This window comes from Neophocaena asiaeorientalis, unplaced genomic scaffold (assembly GCF_003031525.2).
Source record: "Neophocaena asiaeorientalis asiaeorientalis breed wild unplaced genomic scaffold, Neophocaena_asiaeorientalis_V1.1 scaffold189, whole genome shotgun sequence".
Classification (NCBI taxonomy): Eukaryota; Metazoa; Chordata; class Mammalia; order Artiodactyla; family Phocoenidae; genus Neophocaena; species Neophocaena asiaeorientalis.
The window spans coordinates 144,608-163,414 of record NW_020174049.1 but is presented as its reverse complement, the minus strand read 5'-3'; the positions used below and the strand labels follow the sequence as shown (position 1 = coordinate 163,414).

General features: G+C 39.3%; 1 protein-coding gene across 1 annotated transcript in view; it reads right to left on the bottom strand.

Moving 5' to 3' along the window:
- The window catches only part of ARHGEF38 (Rho guanine nucleotide exchange factor 38), a 145,451-nt gene that overhangs the window by 59,599 nt on the left and 67,045 nt on the right, over positions 1-18,807 (bottom strand). The window contains exon 3 of the mRNA XM_024754042.1: positions 14,117-14,240. Coding sequence (XP_024609810.1) covers positions 14,117-14,240 — 124 coding nt within the window. The remainder of the gene's footprint in view (positions 1-14,116; positions 14,241-18,807) is intronic.

The window sequence follows — 18,807 nt, the reverse complement described above, 5'->3', positions numbered from 1 at the left end:
TTGAGAGAAACATTTTGAAGACCCTCCTCTTTACCATAAAATTTTATTCAAAAATTCTATGAAAATATTAAATGAGCTGTTGCATATGAAGAGTATTACGAACTGAATGTTTGTTTCCCCCATAAAATTCATATGTTGAAGCTTTAACCCCAAATGTGATGGTATTTGGAGGTGGAGACTTTGGGAGATAATTAAGTATATATGGGGTCATGGGAGGGGGACCCTATGATGGGATTAGTGCTGTTTTAAGAAGAGGGAGCTTTCTGTATCTGCCCTATGAGGATACAGTGAGAAGGCAACTAGCAAGAGAGCTCTCATCAGGAAACATGTCTGCTGCCATCTTGATCTTGGACTTCCAGACTCTAGAACTGTAAGAAATAAATGTCTGTTGTCTATAAGCTACTCAGTCTTTGGTAATTTTTAATGGCAGTCCAAACTGACTAAGACAAAGGGTTTAAAGTAAGAAGTTACTTGTTTTAGCAAGGAAAAATATGTAATAAATTCAACTCTAAAAACCAACTACAATGATGGTAAAAGAGAATTTTAGTTAAAATCTTAAGCAGTCAAAAGGTACAGATTTCCAGTTATAAGTAAGCACTAGGGATGTAATGTACAACATGATAAATGTGATTAACACTGTTGTATGTTATATATAAAAGTTGTTAAGAAAGTCCTGTCAGGAATAAAGACGCAGACATAGAGAACGGACTTGAGGACACGAGGAAGGGGGAAGGGTAAGCTGGGATGAAGTGAGAGAGTGGCATGGACATATATACACTACCAAATGTAAAACAGACAGCTAGTGGGAAGCAGCCACATAGCCCAGGGAGATCAGCTCGGTGCTTTGTGACCACCTAAAGGGGTTGGATAGGGAGGGTGGGAGGGAGACACAAGAGGGAGGGGATATGGGGATATATGATACATATAGCTGATTCACTTTGTTATACAGCAGAAACTAACACACCATTGTAAAGTAATTATACGCCAATAAAGATGTTAAAAAAAAAAGTCCCGAGTTCTCATCACAAGGAAAATTTTTTTTCTATTTCTTTAATTTTATATTTATATAAGATGATGGATGCTCTCTAAACCTATTGTGATACTTCACGATGTATGTAAATCAAATCAGTATGCAGTACACCTTACACTTATACAGTGCTATATGTCAATTACGTCTCAATAAAACTGGAAGAAAATATTCTCAAGCATCAATTAGGATCTAAGATCTATCCCAAAGAAACTTCTGTAGTTCTAAGTAAAACTTGATTGTCAAGACAGAGCATTCAGAACACAGAGAAGGGGGTGGGATGACTCTGAGGACAGAGGGTAGGTATGACCCACTCCCAGGAAAGAGGGTCTGAGATCTGGGCAGTGAGCCTCTGGCTGTCACTTCCCTGAGTGAGGGAATATGCCAACCCCAAGTGAAAGAGCTTTCCTGGCAGCTTTCACCCAGACTGACTAGGAGAGCTCCCCATGGTCTGCCTCTCCTCCTTGGATGGGAGCCCAGCCTTCTTGGATGGGACTAAACAAGGCAGCAGCTCAGCCAGCCAAAATGCCAGATCATGTACATGTTTTCTTCCTTTCATTCTTAGCTTCCTTCTGTTCTCCAGGGGAGGACAAAATGAGGAGGGGTGTGAGAAGAAAGAGGTTGGAAGAGTAAATGCTGCTTACAGAAGCTACTATCCTTTGCCTTTAGTCTCATTTAGTTCCTGCCTCACTTGGGGATAACACTGGCTACTAAGGGGTACTCAAGGGACCCTGGTTAGGGTTATGAAATTCAAACCAAACCCCGGAGCCAAGTGGAACATGCTGCCATGGGATTAAAACAAGCATGTCCCTTGAGTATCAATTTTATGAAGATATTTGAAGAAAACTTATTTTCATGTGAAAAAATAGAATGGAAAATTTACGTGAATTCTTAAGACAAAACAAGACTCCAAATTATTTCATGCCTGTGGCTGGGGCTTTGGGTCACAACTCCACGTTCCCTGAGGCTCATGATATTTCACTTTTGGCTTCAGGAACCTTTCGGTAAAAAATTTTCAGACGTACTGCAGTAAGATAAATTCAGAAAAATGTGTTCATTGGATTTGACATTTCTGAGGTCTCTGATGACATGCTAACAGCAATTTCAGAGAAGTGGTTTTAGGAGGGAATGGTATGAGACCAATAAGGGTAGCTCGACCATAAAAAAAAAAAGAGAGAGAGAGAAAGGAAGGGAGCCAAAGTGAACTGTGGGGTCCTGTCCCATGAACACCGCTGCGTCTAGTGCCAGGGAGGAAAAAGTCATAATTGTGGTGGGGTCTCTCAAAGGAGAGGCCATTCCATCACTGAGGCACTACCCACCCAGCACATTGGGAGTAGCGGGTGGCCTGGCAGCTGGGCAGGACAAACTGGGGAACATTAGTGGGTGGTAGAGATGGACAGTGTACAATACGTAATAAGACCTGTATTAGGAAGAGCTGGGGTCCCCTTCTGTGTCCAGAATTAGTGATGCTATTTGGAGAAAATCAGGCTCTTACCTTTTTCATCTGAACAATGAGGTGGTTGGATTGGTTGCTCTTTAAATACTAGTCCGGTGCTAACATTCAAGAGTAAAGCTGTTTATCTTGATGGTAACTCGTGGTCTCTTCAGGAACGTTTTTGAGTTCCTGGATACTTTAACTCCAGGTGGGAATCTTTATAACAACCAGCACATTAAGAAAGCATTCGGGGTTTCCCTGCTGGCTCAGTGGTTGGGAACCCGCCTGCCAATGCACGGGACACGGGTTCGAGCCCTGGTCCGGGAAGATCCCACATGCCATGGAGCGGCTAGGTCCGTGCGCCACAACTACTGAGCCTGCGCTCTGGAGCCCGCGAGGCGCAACTACTGAAGCCCGCGCTCCGTAACAAGAGAAGCCACCACAATGAGAAGCCCGCTCACCACAAAGAAGAGTGGCCCCTGCTCGCCGCAACTAGAGAAAGCCCGCGCACGGCAACCGACCCAATGCAACCAAAAATAAATTATTAATAATAAAAAAAGAAAGCATTGGTTCTCTGAGAGTTGAAAGTTAAAAGGTTTCCACTGGCTAGATTGGAAAAAGGTACAATAACTTTTCACTCCTCAAGATTTACAAGGCCGAGCACCCTGTTCTTAGACCAACTCATGACACCCCATTTATCCACCTTAGTAAGTACATCTCTTAAGAATGCTTGCCTCTACCAGTTGCTCTACACTACCTACCAGCCTCTGGAAATGGCACGGGAAAAACCACAGGCACACCCGGTAACAACAAGAACAACAACAATTTCTACGATCCCTCGGCATGCCAGCCAGTGTCCTGGATACATATCACTGTCTCTGTCATTCATTTCCTTCATTCAGGAAGTAATTATTGAGGACACTATTCTAGATGCTGGTGATACAACAGTAACAAAACAGACAAGAATACCCCCCTGCCATTGGAGCTTGTGTCTTAGAGGTGTATACCCTCTGTCTCACCCTTCTGCCTTGGAGGGCTGACCATCCCCACTGGAAAAATGAACAAATGAATCTGCCTTCTGTTGCCAGTTGCTTATCCATTCTTCCATCTTCCAAACTAATACAATCTGGACCAGCAATGCACCCAGTTAAAACTACTGACCTTTCCCCCAGTCTCTGGCAGTTAGAGGTGGTCGAATGTGTGTGTGTGTGTGTGTGTGTGTGTGTGTGTGTGTGTGTGTGTGTGTGAGAGAGAGAGAGAGAGAGAGAGAGAGAGAGAGAGCGAGAAATGGAATAATGTGTGTGTAAAATGAAATCATGAGATATAGGTAGAAGTCACTGGGAAAGATTTCTATTCCCCCAAAATGAAAAAAGCCTCAGGAGGAGGTGGTTTTTCTCTCACTACCAGCAGGAAGCACGCTTGGCAGTGGACTAACCATCTTAAGGCCATGAAGCCAAACACCACAAGTTAAGTACTAGGAAGGAAGAAGCTGGAAGGAACCGGTGAGCAGCTGTCTCAGTCCTGGACTATTGAGTGATGGATTTGTTGTTATGTGAGAGAAAAAGTCCTCTTTTGGTTAAGTCCTTTCGGTGAAGTTCCTATTCCAGGCAGGCAAGGGCAGTCCTCACGGATCCAAGTGACCTGCCCCAGCCACGGAGGTAGCGGTGGCAGAGCCAGCGTTAGGGCGCAGATCGGTCTCCCTCCAAAGGCCGAGCTCTTGCTGGCTCTTGTGCACCCTGAAGTTCTGCATTCCTGCTAATGACTTCTCCTTCTGGCTTCCTAGCAATTGGGAAAAATGTTCAGGGAGTCGCAGGACTCTTACACTCACAAGATTTCTTTCTTTCTTTCTTTTTATTTCTGGTCTTTACGTGTATTCTGTGCAGTGTCTGACTTTTCCCAGCTCCGTTCAAATCTGACTGCACAGCTCAGCCACTGACCCCGAGGAGCCAGCTCCACATCCTAGAACTTCACTTTCTCCTCAGAGAACGGCACTATAGAACTTGTTACTAAGCCACCCTGGTTTTCTTTTTATCACAAGAAATCAGTCCTAGGAGTGCTGGGACCCAGCTTGACCTCTCTCAGGAGACTGGAGGTCCAACCTTCAGATTGTATCCTGGTGACTTCATTCTGCTGATTTTTCCTTTCCTGTGTGGATTTGTGTATACTTGACCTTGAACCCCTCACCTTTTTTTTCTATCATGCTTTCTAAAGCTGACAGCTTTCCTGTTACTGCCAATATTTGGAATAAAATGCCCTGACTTTTCACTGCCGTGTCTGGGTCTCCCCGCTGCTGGCCTCACACATTCCAGTGAGCAGGTGTGAAGCTTCCACCCTGCCCTCGCTGGTCAGGATGAAGGAGGCCAAGCCAATCTGTGTCCTGTGTAAAACACACACACACGTGTGTACAATATGACAATACTAGAACAGTGATTCAGGTGAGCTACTTTGTGGCATCTCCCACATGGCATAATTGTCAGTGACTAATCTCTTTTCACAATCTCTTTTCACAAAATCACCGCTGAAGGCACAGATTCCTGCTTCAGGGACGTACAAGAGACACTGCTTTAGGGAACAAAGGACTGCCACAGAACAGCAGTGCATCACCCACTCCACCTTCAAGGAACAGGAAGCTCTAAATTGTCTTTGTCTTCAAGGATAAACTCACCCTGAGGAAAAAGCATGGGAGAAACTAATTTCTGTATCTTAAGCTTCTTCCTGGTCTGGTTCTGTTCACGGAGTATGTGAGGTAGCAGGTAAAGTAGACTTAAACATATTCATAGTTCAGTCTTTTTAAAATACTTTGAAACATTGTAACATCGTTGCAAATGCATAGAGGAGGACACAAGCCCCATTGTAGTTCTCTATCACTGTATAACAAACCACCCTAAAATTTAGTGCCTTATAACAACAACCATTTTGATTTTCTCTCATGATTCGGTGGGTTGGCTTGTATCACCTCAGTGGTTCTGCTGTGCTTGGTGTTTGCTGGGGCTGCAGTCATTCAGGGCTTAACTGGCTGAACGGTCTGAGATGGCTCATTCCCTAGTCTGGTACCTTGGAAGGGACAGCTAGAAGGCTGGCTCAGCTTGTAGGCTGGGACAGAGGGAACAATTTCTCACTAGGTGGTCTCAGGTCTAAACTCTTTCCATGTGATATTCCAGCAGAGTAGCTGGATTTCTTAAATGGCAGGCTCCCCAAATCAAAAAAAGTAAAAATGTCCGGCTTTCTTAAGGCTTAGGCCCAGTCACTGGCACAGTGTTTCTTCCACTACATTGTATTGTTTGGTGAGTGTCAGGGCCAGTCCAGAGTCATTATGGGACTAGATTACGTGGCAGCATGAATGTCAGGAGGCAGGGTCCATTGAGGGCTGTCTACTGCAATTGCTGTTCACTTTGTCAAATGTGGAGATGATACTTGATATCTCAAATCACCCTCCATAAGAGAAAACATGTCACCATATTAGATAGATGAATCACCAAGATGCTTCTAGGAATACCTAGAAACCACACATGTCCGTGAACCTGATTTGTTTGAAAAACATGATCAGGACCTCTAAAAAAATTCACATGTTATTCAATTATTACATACATAAGAAATCAAAGTTTGATAATGGATGGGTACATTTAATATTATCAGGGTAATAAGTTAGTAATACCATGTGTTGGATACTAAGGGTGGGCACTGGCTATCATTATTTATACATGATTTTATTTAATCTTCATAAACGCTCTGTGGGGTACGTATTATTGCCTCAGATTTCAAGATGAGGAACTGAAGTTCAGTGAGGCTTTGTAACTTGCCTAAGGTCACACATTTAACAACCAATGAGCCAGGATGTACACTAAATCAACCTGAGACTGAAGCCTGTGTGCTCTTAAACGCTACACTGTCATCTTACTTGTTTTGTTCTTTCTCACTATTCTATTGTTACAAAATGATCTTCAGTTTAAGTGGAAACAAGAGCCACTTCTCACACTCCCATCCCTAAAGACTTAAAACCCATTTCCTATCTAGGCAGCCTGCCTAAATCAAGATTTTAAAATCCAGTTTCTATCTTGGCATGATAGTCTAGACAATTCCCCAGAGCTCTCAGACGTATGCCTCTGTGCTTAAACTTGAGCCTCGACCAAACCCCAAAGTTTTTATTGAGTAAAATTCTCCTCCTGGCTGATCTAGGTATCAGGAAAGTTTCCCCATTGGCACTAGAACTGTGAATCACAAACTCATCCGTGCCATCTAAGGACAAAAAAATGGAACACCTGTGCTTTTCATTTTGTGGCAACATGATTTTGGCAATCTCACCCCAAATCAGTTTACCTTATGAAATGTAAGATGAAAGATTTAGTGATGGAAATTGCCAGTGAACTCCATTGTTACGGCTACCCTGTATGGGTCATGGATATACCTCCTTGTCACTATGCTCCAGCCACATTGAATTGCTTTCCTTTATAAGAGCTTCCCACACTCTCCTGTCTTGAGGCTTCTGTGCCATTTGTCATTTGGGAAGTCTTTTGCTCAAATCTCCACCTTTTAAAATCTTTCAAGTCCAAGTTCAAAAGTCACCTTGCAAATCAAGTTTTTCTTCATCATCTGAGTTGAAGTAATTAATCTCTTCTCCGTGAATCTGTATTAGTTAGCTATTGCTACAGAAAAAAAAACAAAACAAAACATCCCCCCTCCAAAAAAACCTTAAAGGCTTAAAACAACACTGTTTATTTGCTCACGATTCTCCAGGTTGATAATTTGAGTAGAGCACAGCTGGGATGGCTTGTCTCCATGTGGTGTTAAAGGGGTTTTATTGATACATTTGTAGTCTGTAGCATGAGGTCAGCTGGCTGAGGAGGGCCTTACTCGCGTGTCCAAGGCCTTGACTGTGTTGTTTGGGATGACTGGGTAGTTTGAGCTTTCTCTCTCCCTGAGCAGAGAGTGGCTGTCACAAGGCTGTTGTAGAACAACATTTTGCCACATTTTATTGGTCAAAGCAAGTCACGAGGCTAGGCCAGATATAAAGGGTAAGGAAATTAAAATATGCCTCCAACTTTTTCAAATATGGCCTTAACTGGCTTAATTTTTTCCATAAATTTTCTACAGTCTTCCTCAATACTGCAATTTATAATTAGAAACTTGAAATTGTGAGCGCCTTCATTTGCGTTTTCTCTGCAAGCCATAATAATTTAAATGTTTTAGATTAATTTTTGCTTATAAGAAAGTTGCAAAAATAGCACCAATAGTTTCCAAATATCCTTCACTCATCTTCCCCAGTGTTAACATCTTACATCACCATAGGACAATTGTCGGCAAAAGGAAATGAACTTGCTGTAATACTATTAACTAAACTGAACACCTTGCTTGCATTTTGACATTAGTGTTCTTTTACTGTTCTAGAATCTACTCAGGCTCCCACTTGCATTTATTTGTTACTCCTCCTTAGTCTTCTGCAGTCGTTAAGAGTTCCTCAGTCTTGCTTTGTCTTTAATGACCTTGGCATTTTACAACAGTGTTGGTCAGTTATTTTGTTGAGTGTCCCTCACTTGAGTTTGCTGCTGTCTAAGGTTTTCTCATGACTGGACACAAGAGCACATATTTTGGACAAAAGTACCACAGGTATGATGTGTCCCCCTCAGTGCATTGTATCACAAGGTTCATGATGTTAATGTGTGTTATTTCCTGATACTACTGATCTTCATCACTCACTTGGTTAAGGTAGTCTTTGCCTGGTTTCTCACTGAAAAGTTACCATCTTTCCCTTTGAGGTTAAAACTTAGGAGACACTTTGAAACTATGAAAATAAATTTCTCATCAAACTTTCATCCACTAAATCTAGCATCGATCAGTGGATTTTTCTGTAACAATTATGACTATATTGTTTACCTAACGGTAATTTTCTATTTTCTTCTATATTTATTCATTGAAATTTACTGTAAGGAAGAGCTTTCCTTTCTCCTCATTTATTTATATCTGTATGGACTCTATCTTATTCTATGGGCTAAAATCCAATACTAGCATTATTTATTTGGCTGCTCAAATATATAAACCATAATACTTTTAATTGTGAAAATACTCTCCTCCTAGGACAGAGACACCTAATAAGCTCAGAGAAAATTCTACTAAATGGAAGATATTAAAATTCTGATTATATATCTCTCTATATTAAAATGTATAAAAATTTGAGCTTAAATATTTTCAAAGCTATTGTCTTCTTGCCTCCATTTTGATTTTTCCTTTTTCTTTTTACAAAATAAAGCTCATCAAATAAGTTGTTTCTATTTATGATTTTTGAATATTTTTCCAAATATTGTAAAATCTGGTACAGGATATAACTTTATCCTATTAAACAGGAGCTCTGTCTAAAGCATCCTTACATAAGTCAAGTCTTCCAAAATACAATTTAAAAATTTCAAAATTAAATCTTTTACACAATATGAACTCTCATTGTTTAATTATTTTTTAGCGAATTCCTTGTTTTTATAGGGATAAATTTCAGTGTCTTCCCATCTGCAGTTTTGTTTTCAATAATTGCAATTATAAAGACTAAAAAGCTGAAGTTACTTTTCTGTCTGTTTGTTGAATATCTTAACTAAAGACTTCTAGCTGATTTTGAGCAAAATGCAATTTCTAAAAGCTGATTAGTAACCAACACCAAAAAAAGTGTGCATATCCTCTAAATATGATATACAGTTCACTCTAAGTTTTGTATATGTAAAACTATGTGTGGATTTTGACTACATTTGAATTAATAGAATATCACGGTGTTATTACATATGTACCACAGTCAATCCCAAGCACATTTCTGCTCCATAGATTTATCACTTTAGTAAAAGCATTCTTTTACTGTGATGCTCCACAAAAATATGTATTCATATTATAATTTGCATTCATAAATTTAATTTTTAAAGTTATAGTAGCATTTACAATACAGTCAGAAAATTCACCTTTGACACAATAAACTTCCAAAAGCTTTTCTTTGATTCTGCGAATTGGATTAAACATTTTGACTCAGAATTGGAATTAATTGATTTTCTGTTTAATTCATCTGCTCACACTATTATAAAACTGTCATAATTTAACTGTTTGCAAAATCTTCTGCTAATGGTGTCAACCCATTAGTAGCCATTGCTCACAGGCCCGAGGAAACTTGGAATTAAAAACGAGAGAAATTAACTTAGGATAACTGTCATTTGACACAAGTGAAGCCATGCTGCATGGAGTGATATGTACTTGGGCTTAAAGATATAGGTCAGATTTCAACAAGTAGGTTCACGTTGGGAAGAAGGTTCCAAGTGGAAGTAGCAGCGTGAACAAAAGCATGGACAGCAAATGCCAAATGCCAAGTACAATCGGTCCTCCATATCCACAGGTTTCCAATCCATGGATTCAACCAAACTCAGATAGAAAATATTCAGAAAAAAAAAATCCAGAAAGTTCCAAAAGGCAAAACTTGAATTTTCAGGCACCAGCAACTATTTTAATTATACCCCAATAAAGATGTTTAAAAAAAAAAAAAAAAAAAAAGATATAGGTCAGATTTCAACAAGTAGGTTCAGGTTGGGAAGAAGGTTCCAAGTGGAAGTAGCAGCATGAACTTCAGAAAATTCACCTTTGACACAATAAACTTCCAAAAGCTTTTCTTTGATTCTGCAAATTGGATTAAACATTTTGACTCAGAATTGGAATTAATTGATTTTCTGTTTAATTCATCTGCTCACACTATTATAAAACTGTCATAATTTAACTGTTTGCAAAATCTTCTGCTAATGGTGTCAACCCATTAGTAGCCATTGCTCACAGGCCCGAGGAAACTTGGAATTAAAAACGAGAGAAATTAACTTAGGATAACTGTCATTTGACACAAGTGAAGCCATGCTGCATGGAGTGATATGTACTTGGGCTTAAAGATATAGGTCAGATTTCAACAAGTAGGTTCACGTTGGGAAGAAGGTTCCAAGTGGAAGTAGCAGCGTGAACAAAAGCATGGACAGCAAATGCCAAATGCCAAGTACAATCGGTCCTCCATATCCACAGGTTTCCAATCCATGGATTCAACCAAACTCAGATAGAAAATATTCAGAAAAAAAAAATCCAGAAAGTTCCAAAAGGCAAAACTTGAATTTTCAGGCACCAGCAACTATTTATATAGTGTTTACATTGTGTTAGGTATTATAAGTAATCTACAGATGATTTAAAGTATACGGGAGGTTTGCATGGATTATATGCAAATACCTCACCATTTTATATAAGGGACTTGAGTATCCGAGGATTTTGGTGCCCAAGAAGGTCCTAGAACCAATCCCTGTGGATACAGAGGGACTACTGTATGTTTTAAAATAATGAGCATGGTTTTTTAAGAATAATGACTAACTTTTGATGTAGATGTTGCTACTTCTTCCGCAGATTTCTGTCTTCTGATTGTCTTATGGGTCAATGACAGCATTAATGACCCCCTTGTGAATGGTATTTTGTGTGTTATATGTTGACCAACTTTCTTGAGAAATAAAAAATCAATACTTAATTTTTATTAAATGTGCATACATTAAACCCTTACTTTTGAAAGGATTTATTGCAAAATAAGATAAGCATAACCAGACAATAAAAAGGTGATAGAGTTATATCATACAATAAGTAACCAAACTGCTGTAGCAACAGCATCCACATACTCTGTAGCAGGACAGTTCAGCCTCCACGTCCCACATGTATTTCACTTGCACTTAATCTTTAATTCCCTACATGTCCCACTAAACCCATTGACTGTCACCCTTGTGGCTTCCTGCCTCCCACTGGTCATGGCATGGGCCACCCAGCATGGGTCATAACATAACTAGCTGCTGTACTGTGGACAGCAGGATTTGTAGCATCAAATACATCTCCCACCACCATCAAAACAGGAAGCAGCTAGCTGTTGCTACCTGCTCAAGCCCAAAGTCATCATTTTATCAGCCAGTAACCTGTATGCCGTACTTCTAAGGAAGATGTAAGTACTGTTGAGACTAGAAAGGTTGGGAAAGGAGAGATGGGCTCTCTTTCAGAGGTTACCATGTGAGAACTCATGAACCTGCCTCTTACTCTCTGCTAAGAGAGGCCATGTCAGAAATTGAAGTATGATATAGAGGTCTTACCAAATCTCTTGTGATGCAACTATTAATAATGATCCTCCTCTAAAAAGGAGAAAATCCAGGACAAATGCTAAACTGGACTGAATGCTTGAATAGGCTACAACCAGAATGTTCTAGGCAAATCAGGATATGTGACTCCTTAAACCTGGAATTGCTTTTTGACTCCAGCAAATACAACCAACCCTTACATTTTGTTTGTGCTTTTTTCCACGTTTCTCTTGAGTCTGACCCCATTTTCTATTCTCATTTTATCCACCTTAGCCTAGATGCTTGTTACCACATGGCTAAATTATCTATAATAACACATTTACTCATTTTCTCCTTCCACCCATTCTCTTCATACCTACCATAGTTTCCTTTCTCCAAAAATTTTGTGTCTCATTACATCCTCGCTGAAAAAATTTTTAATGGCTTCTCATTACCTGCAGAGTAATTTCCAAACTTGGATTCCAGGTATGGTCTGTCCCTATTCTATACTTACAGATTCATTTCTCACTCCTCCCTTAAATGAGTCCTTCACTCCAGCTTGACTTAGTCACTCACCATTTCCTAAACGCCTGGCACTTCCTGTCCATGGTTTTGTTCATGCTGTTACTACTACTTAGTCTTCCCAATCTGGACCTCACTTGCTGAAATCTGACCTATACTTTAAGCCCAAGTAACATCTTTAAGAATTCTTCTCTGATTCCCCATCTAGAAGTAGTCTCTTTATCCCCTGAAGTTCTGCAGTAGTGTAGAAAATACTCTGATGATGTATTAAACAAGTGTCTTCAATTCAAGGGGCTATTTGCACACTTTTGGAGGAAACGTGATCTCTTTCATCTTTTAATCCCCAGTAATGTCACACAACACCTTAATTATTGCACATGCTGCTGCTTGATAACTATTCACTGAGTGAATAAATAAATGAATGGCCAATGAATCCACACTAGAGTGATAATGAAGCGTCCTTCCTTTAGAAATTATTTTTGCAATTTTTTGGAAACTATATAAGTCAGCTTGGGCTATCATAACAAAATAACATAGATTGAGTGGCTTAAGCAACAGGCATTTATTTATCACAGTTCTGGAGACTGGGAAGTCCAAGATCAAGGTGCCAGCAGATTCAGTTCCTGGTGAGGACTTCCTTCCTGGCTTGCAGACAGCTGCCTTCCTGAGTCCATACATGGTGGAGAGGGAACTCTGGTATCTCTTTCTCTCTTTATAAGGACACTAATTCCATCATGGATCAACCCCCTCATGACTTCATCTAAATAAAAAGTACCTCCCTAAGGTCTCACCTCCTAATACCATCATGTCAGGTGTTAGAGCTTTAACATATGAATTTGAGGGGAACACAAACATTTAGTACATAATCACAAGAAATGACTGAATTTAAACCTGTCAGTGGGAGAATCTCTTTGAGTGGGCTGGCCTTTGGGCATGTAAAATACTACAAATAGCCGGGTTGTTTCACCTTTGTATAACATCAGCTTTGCTTATTAAACTTTGGGTCTTCCTTAAATATGAAACAAAATCAATTTCATGCCATCTTTATACTCTGATTTCCATTAACAAACAAAGACATAATGAGGATGAATAAAGATATAAGGTGTAAATGTGTGTTTGTGTCTCTGTGCGTCTCAAAGAAAGGATCCACATCAAACCGAAACAGTGGTTACTTAAGGGGATGTTAGTCACATTGGAGGGGTGAATTAGATGCTGTGTACTCCAGAACTGTTTTAATACTTTGTAATGAGCATATATTATTATGTGTGAAATAGAAAAATGATGACAACACATTTTAAAGAATTCTTAGCCTCCATGGCACTGTGTCTGTGATATCTTGGTTGCGGCAGTTCACAACACAGTATTCCCTTTGAAGCTCCCAAGAATCATCGCTCATACCCAGCTCTTCACTGGGTGAATAAATAAATAAATGGCCAATGAATGGAGAAAATGGAGAGAACAAAATTTGACCCAACACTTTTCCAGTAATTTCTTTATATTTTTTTCAAAATCTTATCAGAGTGAGAAAATAATCTATGACTGTCTAGAAACATATTTGGAAAGCAAATAATACAGAGAAAAAAGGAAAAGCATGGGAAAAGTAGTTGTTAAGTGTTTGAACGATCGTATAAACTTTCCATGCAAAAAAATTACAATCCAAAAATCAATGGATTCCTAATCATAAGATGAATAAGAGACATTGTGACTAAAATCAGTAAAGCTATTAAAGTATTTAAATGTCTAATTCTTTAAGAATCAAGTGTTAGCCATAAAAGCAAATGAGAGAACATCTGGAAGGCCAAGCGTTTGAAAGATTGGAAATTAAAAAGCAAATGGTGTGCTTAGTGCTACTGAGGGACTTCAGCAAATGGATATAAACTCATCTGAAAATAAATACAGAGTTTTGTATAATTACAATGAGCCTGAAGATGGGTTTAGCATTTATATATCTCCTGGGAAGCTTGGTGAGTCAGAAACATAAAACCAAAGCAACGGGAGGCCATTAAAATATTATTTCCTGTCGTATTGGAGAACTCAAGAAGAGAATAAACATACCGATTACTTGCATGGCCGGTTCCACGTCTGTCGTGGCCTCTTCCAACAATGACAGCAGCTTGGCTGATATCTGATGCACCGATTCAATGTTGCTAAACAAGCTATCCACGTCCAGCTGATCAATCTGAAGAAACACAAACACTGAGCACCAGCTGATGGAGAGAGATGCACAGTATTTAGGATGTGTTCTCCTGCTAACCCGTAAGCGTTTTATATGCCAGTCCATGCTGTTTCCATCAACCGTTTCTGTAAACATTCTTATTTGGGATTTCCAGAGAAAATGTGCAATTTTTCATGCAAGAAGTTGGGTGGTGCATCTGTTGTTACCTCTCTCTTTTTTCTTTATTTTGACTAAGTTTTAATGAGTTGAGTGTACATCTACATATTCCTGTAAGAACCACAGTGTGAAGAAGATTTGGGCTCCCTAATCGGTATTTTATTAACTGCCCTCTAGGAGGGTATGTACTAGTGCATATGCATTTAGAACGCCTTACTGCTTATACAGCAGAAGTCAGAACTTACTCTATGTAAGTGACTATTTTCAAAGCTGTTTTAAAACCACAGATGTTCTCAAAGTGATGACAAGTAGATTTGCTGAGTTGTTTCCTGCTTTGTTTTTTTCTGAAAGAAATGTGAATGGAAATCTTCACCAAATGTATTCTACTAATTAAAAAGATACATCATATTTGATAACTTGTTGCATACCCTCAAAAACCAGTGTAATCATTCCTAGATCTTATAGCTGGTGTTTATAATAACTTATTCATTCACCCATCTTCACTAAATAACTCCTGAAGTCCTTCTAGGTACCAGGAATTGTAGTCGAGACCAAACCTGTCACAGGCATTGGATGATTCGTAGAGGGTTGGCCAATGATCCTAAGCCATCCAAGAAGAGTATGATGAGCTATGTGCCCAGATTTTGCTGGATCTCACTCAAAATCTTTCTCCTGAGTATAAGTCAGCTCTCCTTTCATAATCAAACAGTGTCTAGTGGGTCATGAACAGCTTGGTCCAGGCTCCACTGGGTTGCCACAGGGGATATGAGCAGGTGCCTTTTATTCATGACTTATTGGGCATGAGGTCATAGGTGGGTAACCAAGTCATCAATAATCGTCATGGAGAAGCTTCAGAGATGAAAAGCAGAGTTACTGGTCCAAAACGAGGTTGGCAAAATTAGGGGTAAGAGAGAGACAGGGAGTTCAGCTAAAGATCAGAAAAAAGGAGCCAAGAAATTAAGGAAAGTTGGGCACAAGGTATATAGGATAAGAGACAGATCTGGAGGAATTCTGGAGATGAAGGCCAGCAACTGCAGCCTCTTATTTTAGGCTCTCAGCTAGGTCTATTTAGGAGTTGGGGAGCGTTGTGGTCCAAATGCGGGTTGGAAAAGAATTTCCACACGTAAGGCAAAATGTAAAGAAGATAGAATTTATTAGAGGGAAGGGTCACTGCTGGAACAGCGGGCCGACTTCCTAGTAGTCTGGGAGAGTCCAGCCCGAACATGTGCTATATTGATCACTTTTTATAGCCAGAAAACAAAAGAATGGTCCGAGGTGAAAATTTCGACTGAGTGGTCGAGGCACATATACCTTCCTTCTATAGGGTTGGAGTGGGACAGGACATATGCCTTTCCTTATTCGGGACAGGTCCCGTTGCCCAGGTGGGCGTCGCCCAGGTGGGCACAGGGATTTCTTAACCATCGTCCTTTGTCCTTGAAGCACCATTGTCCTTGGAGCACCACAGGGCGGAGGCAGGCTGCTCGTTATTTTTTTATCCCGTCCTTTTTTGACGTTGACCCCATTCTTGACGTTGTTCCCCATACTGGACATGGCTATTATTTTGATCGGGGTGTTCTGTTATTCAACATGGAAGCAATATGTCACATTGTACCTCGTTTAAAATTTTGTGACTGTGTCAGTTGTTTCCTATGCAATATAGTCTGGCTGGATATATGTCCTTCAACCATCTTGGGAAATTCCTCACCTTCCTGTCATCAGTCCGATTCTCAAGAAAACTCCGAGCCTCATTTGTAATCAAATTCTGTGTGATTGTATGTAGTGGGTTTATTTATAGGACTACACAACTTTTTTGTTCAGTTTTTTAAATGTATTCTGAAATTATCTATATATTCATACTTCATTAGTAATAATGAAATCATTATTAGCTCTTAGGGCCTTTAACCCAGTATCTCACAAAATGTTTCTTTGTTAAGCACTCATTCTAACCGGATAGGGCACACATGGCTCTTCTGCCTAAAGTCTATGGATTTTCGAGACTTCTAGTTTCTGTATTAGTAAGTATGTTTAGTATTATAGATACAAAATATCTAAAAGGCAGATAACAGTTATATGGCTCTTTTTGTTTATCATAATTTTAAATGGCTCAAACGCCACATATCTCTGAGCACCACTGATTTAACACATTATTTTCTTTATGTATTGGGTATTAATTAAATCACAAAGGCATAACTTTGCATAGTGTAAAATATGTTTTACAAAAGTTTTGTATGAGTCAAATTTTTCTAGATTGATTTATTTTAGATGTGCTAGTTTAATATTTTTTTTAAATCATATTTTGAAATGAATCCTTCTAAAGTATAAAGTTTCATCCCTAATTTACTGGCTTTGTAAGCGAGTAGTTCATATAGTATATCCTATCATTATTTCATTTTGTTGTGGAATCTTCATTCTGAGGAACCTATAGTGCTTCATATTTATTATATCATATACAATTCCATCTTCTCTGTAAAATATGAACCAGTTTGAAGATAGGGAAACTCATGCAGAGTGAAGAAAGGTACCATGCCCCAAATTATGAAGGTCAAGACAGAGCTGGAGCTGGAAACTGACTGTTTAGTCCTATGTCATAGTCCATTACCAGCAATAACTAATAATAGAATACTTTGCCATCTTTGTTTGGATTTTTTAGCGTGTTCCTGAGTTTTTCGCTAGGTTGTCAGTTCTACAATTTATTTCTCAAGGTCAGAATACTGTATAGTTGTCTAATTTATATTTTAAATTCATTTAGCAAGGATCTAATTCTGTATTCTATCTATAATCTTAGCGCAATGCAACAAATACTAAATAACAAAAACATAGGTTTTGATTTCTTTTCTTTCTGAAGGACAGAAAGGATTAAAACATCAGTTGGCCTGGTTTCAATCACCCGTACCACCACAGGCCCATGGGGATTCTGTGAATCATGAACTGAATTCACATTTAGTCACTGATATGCCAAGGGACAAATGTCTCATCCAAATAGGATTTTAAAACTGTTAGATGATTTTCTAACTATTGATGTAAATTCAAGGAAGCCTTTACATACATTTATTAATTATTTACTAGAAATGGGCAATACTCAACTTAGGTTGAGTTATATTTTAAATGAAAATAAATTCATTTTTTTGTAAAAAGATTTCTTTTAAGTATACATTATTCTAAGCAAAGTCAATATATAATAATTTGGAAGTACAAAACAGAAAAATTAAAGGTCAGTATTTTGGGTGACAATTTAATTCTTTGCTTCACAAAAGTATTCACAAGATATACATCAAATAGCAAGTTCCCATTGCATTTAAATAATTGCTGATCTTACAGTTGTATGTATACAAAACTCCCAAGGCACAAATGTCTAAGTGAAAGAAAACACACCTATAAAATTTTATCAATTCAGAGACTGTAATCATTGGTATCTAATTACTCTGTTACCACCAGCACCTTATACTCACTGTTTTCAAAAGCTTTTGTTGCATTTTCCTGCATTCACATCCCAGCCCAAGCTCTTCCCTTTGCTTACAAATGCTTTGCCCCCAAATAACTTAAAACATTCTACCTATCTGAAATGGAAAATGGTAATGGTAGTATCTGTCCAGTAGTTTTGCCCATCTTTCTGTTCTTTCTGTTGCTTTTTTGGGAGAAGCCACAGCTCCTCAGCTCTACCTGATCTGGTGGAATTGTCACTCATGGTGCCTGACCCCTCCCTACTTCCTCCAGTGGTGGGCATGTGACCTGCTGGCCACAGCAATTGGTCTAGGATGACAGGTGCCAAAGCATAGCAAATGAGAAGCTTCACTGATTTTTAAAAATGGTTATTGGGAAACAAAAGGGCCTGGATTGTCAGCCCTAAATATGTAAATTTCTGTCTTCAACAGTCATCTTTGTAGAGAACTTGACTGTAGTAAGGTCAACACAGAGAGGGAAGCTAAGTCTGACATCGTCATGTGAGCTCCTGGGTCTACCTTGCCTAAAGCAAGACATCCTTATTACAGAAGGTAATAAACGGCCTTTTCTTTTTCTTTTTTTTTTTTTACCATAACGTATTTTATTTTATAGATCTTTATTGGAGTATAACTGCTTCACAATACTGTGCTAACCTCTGTCTCACAACAAAGGGAATCAGCCACATGCACACATAAATCCCCATATCTCCTCTCCCTTGAGCCTCCCTCCCACCCTCCCTATCCCACTCCTCTAGGTCCTCGCAAAGCACCGCGTTGATCTCCCTGTGATATGCAGCTGCTTACCACTAGCTATGTATTTTACATATGGTAGTATATATATGTCAATGCTACTCTCACTTCGCTCCAGCTTCCCCCTCCCCTCCGTGTCATCAAGTTCATTCTCTATGTCTACGTCTTTATTCCTGCCCTGCCACTAGGTTCATCAGTACCTTTTTTCTTTTTTTTTTAGATTC